Source organism: Odontomachus brunneus, unplaced genomic scaffold (assembly GCF_010583005.1).
Source record: "Odontomachus brunneus isolate Ranch 3 - 2012 unplaced genomic scaffold, Obru_v1 Obru_scaffold_153, whole genome shotgun sequence".
Classification (NCBI taxonomy): Eukaryota; Metazoa; Arthropoda; class Insecta; order Hymenoptera; family Formicidae; genus Odontomachus; species Odontomachus brunneus.
In genome coordinates this window covers 660372-665871 of record NW_022639603.1, presented here as the reverse complement: position 1 = coordinate 665871, position 5500 = coordinate 660372, and the positions used below count along the sequence as shown (strand labels likewise).

General features: G+C 45.0%; 1 protein-coding gene across 1 annotated transcript; it reads left to right on the top strand.

The window, feature by feature from the left end:
• The first annotated feature begins 3504 nt into the window (after positions 1-3504).
• LOC116850721 lies at positions 3505-4401 on the top strand. The gene is made up of 2 exons (XM_032829327.1): positions 3505-3612; positions 3748-4401. The coding sequence occupies exons 1-2, from the start codon at positions 3505-3507 to the stop codon at positions 4399-4401; spliced, it is 762 nt and encodes a 253-aa protein (XP_032685218.1).
• Positions 4402-5500: the final 1099 nt, after the last annotated feature.

Sequence of the window (5500 nt, the reverse complement as noted above, 5' to 3'; positions counted from 1 at the left end):
GTAAGTGCTGGTCGATTTTGACATATCCAAAACGTCATGAACCAAGCTTAGATATATGGTAAACAAACCGCTTTGATTGTTAGTGATTTTGTTTTGGCGTCATATACTTTTGGTTGTGTGAAAATGTCTGATTTTGTGCCAAATAATCGTCATTTGCGGGAAGTGTTGATTTTCTTATTTCATTCGAAGAAAATGGCGGCTGAAGCGCATCGAGAGCTCCAAAAAGTTTACGGAGATGCTGCTCTAAGTGAAACAACGTGCCGTGATTGGTTTCGTCGCTTCAAAGACGGTGATTTCGATGTTGACGACCGTCCGCGTGAAGGAAGGCCAAAAACCTTCGAAGACGCTGAATTGGAGGCATTGCTCGATGAGGATCCGTGCCAAACGCAAGAACAGCTTGCTTCAGCATTAGGAGTTACCCGCCAAGCCATTTCCAAGCGATTGCATGCGTTGGGAATGATTCAAAAGCAAGGAACTTGGGTTCCTTATGATTTGAAGCCAAGGGACGTTGAGAGTCGTTTTTTCGCCTCTGAACAACTGCTCCAGCGGCAGAAAAGGAAGGATTTTCTTCATCGCATTGTGACGGGTGATGAAAAATGGATTCATTACAGCAACCCAAAGAAAAGAAAGTCATGGGGACTGCCCGGTCATGCTTCTACGTCGTCGGCTCGGCCGAATATTCACGCTGCGAAGGTTATGCTGTGTATTTGGTGGGACCAGGTCGGTGTTATTTATTATGAGCTGTTGAAACCGAACGAAACCATCACTGGGGAACGGTATCGAATTCAATTGATGCGATTGAGCCGAGCACTGCGCGAAAAACGGCCACAATACGAGCAGAGGCACGAAAAAGTGATTCTACTGCATGACAACGCTCGGCCTCATGTTGCCAAACCCGTTAAAACCTACTTGGAAACGCTCAAATGGGAAATCCTACCCCACCCGCCATATTCTCCAGATATTGCGCCGTCCGATTATTACTTGTTCCGTTCGATGGCACATGGTCTGGCTGATCAGCAGTTCCGCTCATATGAAGACATCAAAAAATGGCTTGATTCGTGGATAACCTCACAAGACGAACGCTTTTACCGTAACGGCATTCGAGCTCTGCCAGAAAGATGCGAAAAAGTTGTAGCTAGCGATGGGCAATACTTTCAATGATTCATTTGTAACCATTTTTTCACAATAAAGTTGCATATTCATAAAAAAAAACAGCGAAAACTTAGTTGCGCACATAATATTTAAAACAATAGTGTTGTTTAATCAAATGATATGGTTTCCTTGAACGAAATAAAAGTTTTATCATTTTAAAAAATAATATTTTGTTTAAAAATATAATATTTTAATGAAATAAAAGAAAACACAAAATTAAACAAGTACGAATATTAAATCTAAAGAAAGTATTTTCTCCGAAAAAACGATATAAGGAGTATAAAAAATATGCAATAAGACAAATTAATAATTGCCATTAACGAGTGCTATTCTAAGTACTATTCTATAAGTATTATTGATGTAAAACATTACTGAATTTGAAATACAAGTAACAAATATAACTAGTAAATAAAGAAAATATATTATATTCCTAATATTTTTTTAAATATTACTGCAATATTGCTAAAGTAATATTGCAAATTAATGTTACTGCAAAGTCTCTGCAACATTGCACTGCAATATGCAATCTTGAAACGTTGTAGCAATGTTGCTGCAAGCTTCTGTGCTGTATGGACATTGCTGAGATTCGAGCCTAAGACCTCTCCCAGGTAGCAGACACGTCAAAATGACATCCAAATCTAAGTAAGTTCAGGATAATAAAAATAACCAAGGAACGATAAAAAATATCGTGAGAATATCATCAAAATGATAGTCTAATGTCACAGATGACGACATTTTAGACGACTTAATGACGTTTTATGACGCCTCTAAACGTCAATAATACGTTTTTAAGACGTTATACAGAAACGTTATTAAGATGTCACAAAAAAAACGTTTTAAAGACGTCGTTATTTAGTCACCTGACGTCATTCGACAAGTTTTTTACGTCATTTTGACGTGAGTCTGTTACTTGGGCTGATTCTTGTGTCGTTCACCTTACCTACTGCGTCACTGTCACTTTGATTGAGAGATGCTTTATATTGTGTACATATGGAATATCCATATACGAAAGCATATGATTTATTTAAAAGAAGAGAATAGATTCTTTTAAAATATGTTTTAAAAAGTATGTAGAAAGTATATTTAAAAAATATTTACATGTTTTAAATTCCCCGCATGGGTTCCCACCTTGTCGTTGGTGGTGGGGCTGTGGCTGCGGTCGGGGCATCCGCTCAGGGATGTTTCCCGGCCGCAGTCATCTAAGAGGAACCCCCCAAGCCAAGGTGTTAGCAACCGTGCTGAGAGCTGCGTGGCACAGGGAGAGCTGTGTCATGAACGGTGCCTCCCGGATACCGGGCTACCTCCGGGAGTACGCTGCCGAGCCCCGGGCAATCGCGACTCTGCCCGGGTGAGATCGCGCGACCGCGGTACTCGTGGGAACAAGCATGGACACTGGTACGAAAAAAAAGCAAAAAATATATGATCTTCTCCAGGGGGTGGCTTCCTTAGGAAGTGAACCTAGAGAAGGAGGAAACGACGCGGGATTGAGTACCGACGCTCGGTTCGATTCCGTGGCAAAGAGACTCGCAGAGCCACGCCCGAAAATGAGTGGGGCTGCGAGAAGAAAGCTGAAGAGGCAGCGGGCGAGAGAGAGGGCTGAAAAGACCTCTGAATCGGGTGCTGCCTCTGGAGGCGTAACAGGAGCTCGGGGGGAGGCTGGTCCATCAGGGACGCAAAAGCGCCCCAGACCGGTTTTCACGACACCCAGCCCCTCAGAAAAACGCCTGGACAAGAAGCCCAAGGTCAGTGACCAAGGGACCTTTGCACAGGCGACTAAGGGAATAGTCAGGGTGGCACTTATTATTGAGGGTTACCCTGAAAATAAGATCAAACCCGGGGAAATAGCAGTTATTAAAAAATTGATTAGGGAAAGGATCCTGGAACTTCCAAGAGGCACCAGGGCTCCCCTCTTTACCGGAGCTTGGGAGAGAGACGGGGCAATCATTTGCGGTTGCGCCGATGTAGAATCCGCGGACTGGCTGAAAAGCCTATCCTCGGAGTTAAAACTAGGGAGAACGAGCTACGTGTGCTGCCGCTTGAGGAGCTTCCGAAGCGCCACAGGCTGGTAGTACACCTAGAGGAGCCGGATTTGGCTGTTAAGGAGGCGTTAGAACTCCTTGACAGACAAAACGCAAGACTGGCAGCCAGCGAGTAGGTTGTCGTCAGGGGGAGCGAGAGCAGGGACGCCGAAAGCGCCCACTTCGCTGTTCTTGTCGGCGACTCCTCTCTGAAGGCCCTAAAGAACTGCGGAATGAAACCCTTCTGCGGAATGGGCCGGGCAACTGTAAGGTTGACCGGCAAGGAACGCGGAAGGGAGGTGGAAGCCGCTGGAACGAAAGAGTCTGCATAGAAATGACAGATCTCACAGTTCCAGTGGTGCAGATTAACTTGCATCATAGCAAAGGCGCCTCAGCGATTTTAGCTAGGGGCATGGCTGTGATGCAGACAGCAATAGCACTTGTACAAGAACCATAGCTCTTGAACAACGCTATAAAAGGCCTGAGCGGTAGTGGCAAGATTATCTTGTCCACCACTCAGGGAAAAATAAGGACATATATAGTGACAAAAGATCTAAATGCAATCTTTATGCCGCAGTTCAGTAATGGAGATATCACGGTGATACAAGTGAGGCTAAATTTGGACGAAGGGACCCACAGGGATGTATTGATGGGGTCAGTCTACATGCCCTATGACGCCAAAGACCTTCCACCACAGAGGAAAGTCAAGGAGCTGATGAAATATGCGGAGGAGAGAGGGCTGGAGGTACTCCTGGATTGCGTTGCAAACTCCCAACATGTGGGATGGGGAAGCACGGGCATCAACCCGAGAGGGGAAAGCCTACATGAATTCGTCATGGACAGCAAGCTAATCATCCTAAACAGAGGAACGGAACCCACCTTCATGGACTGCAGAAGACGTGAGGTTATAGACCTAACCCTGTGTACGAGGGGAGTGGCTGACCTGGTGAAAGACTGGAGAGTCTCAAACGAACCTTCGGGATCGGATTACAGGCAGCTACGTTTTGCGCTCGAGCACAGGGAAAAGAGGAATTGGGGTCGCAACCCCAGAGGCACAAACTGGACGAGCTACAGGAAGGACCTTGGCACCATTCTGAAAAAAGCCCCGTCCAGATTTAATACAAAACAGGATCTAGAAGTGGCGTCGCAGTTTGTCAGCGACGCTATCATAGAGGCCTATGAAGCAAACTGCCCACTAAGGCGAAAACAAGTCTCATCCAAGGTCCTATGATGGAATAATGAGCTTATTAAGCTCAGGGTTGAGACAAGAAGGCTTTTCAATAGAGCAAGGAAGTCAAAAGCGGAAACTGATTGGGCAGCTTTCAGGAGCTCCCAACGACGCTATAGCAAAGAAATCACAATGTCAAAGAGGAGGAGCTGGAGGAAGTTCTGCGGGAGCGTTGAAAGTTCTCCGGAGATATCCAAACTCAACAAAATCCTCAGCAAAGACAATTCACCTCAACTGGGATGTCTTAAGCTCCCGGATGGAAGATACACTGAATCAACGGAGGAGACACTGAGACACTTGATGTCCACTCACTTTCCGGGATTCAGAGAGGATGTCACGATTCGGGGCAACAGAGACGAGAATCAATCAAGAGAACCTCGTGTGACCAAATAGTGGTCCCTCGCGGCCAGAATCGTACAACCGAGCGGGGTCAAATGGGCAATAGAAACCTTTGAGCTTTATAAGGTACCGGGACGGACGGCATTTACCCGGCACTCCTAAGGGAGGGACTGGAGGTGCTGACAGGTCCACTAATAAAAGTACTCAGGGCTAGTATAGCCCTGAGATATGTACCATAAACCTGGAGGGAGAAGAGAGTAGTCTTTTTCCCTAAACCAGGCAGAAACGGTCATATTAGGTGATAAACTTAGTTTCTGCGGTTTAATTCGTGTGGTACCCATTTTCCCTTCTTTTGAATGTTTCCCATTGCATGTAGACGTTTGGAAACAGCCATCGGGTAACATTTAATGCTGCAGACAATTCTTGGAGCGTTTGAGTAGAGTTTTCGTCCAATAATGCCTGCAAATCGGTGTCTTCAAACTTTTTCGGTTGGCCTGAGCGTTCTTTATCATTGACATCAAAATCACCACTCTTAAATCGCTGAAACCATACTTGGCATGTTCTTTCCGATGGAGCATAATTGCCATAAGCTTCGAAAAGCAATTTATGAGCTGCAGCTGCAGTTTTTTTCAAGTCAAAGTAATGAAGCAGCACATGTCGAAAAAACAACTTATCACGTTCCATATTTAATCAAAAGAAAAAATAGCACTGCTCGCTTAAATGAATCTCTTCGCACTGAATTTTATTGACAAATGTCTAACCT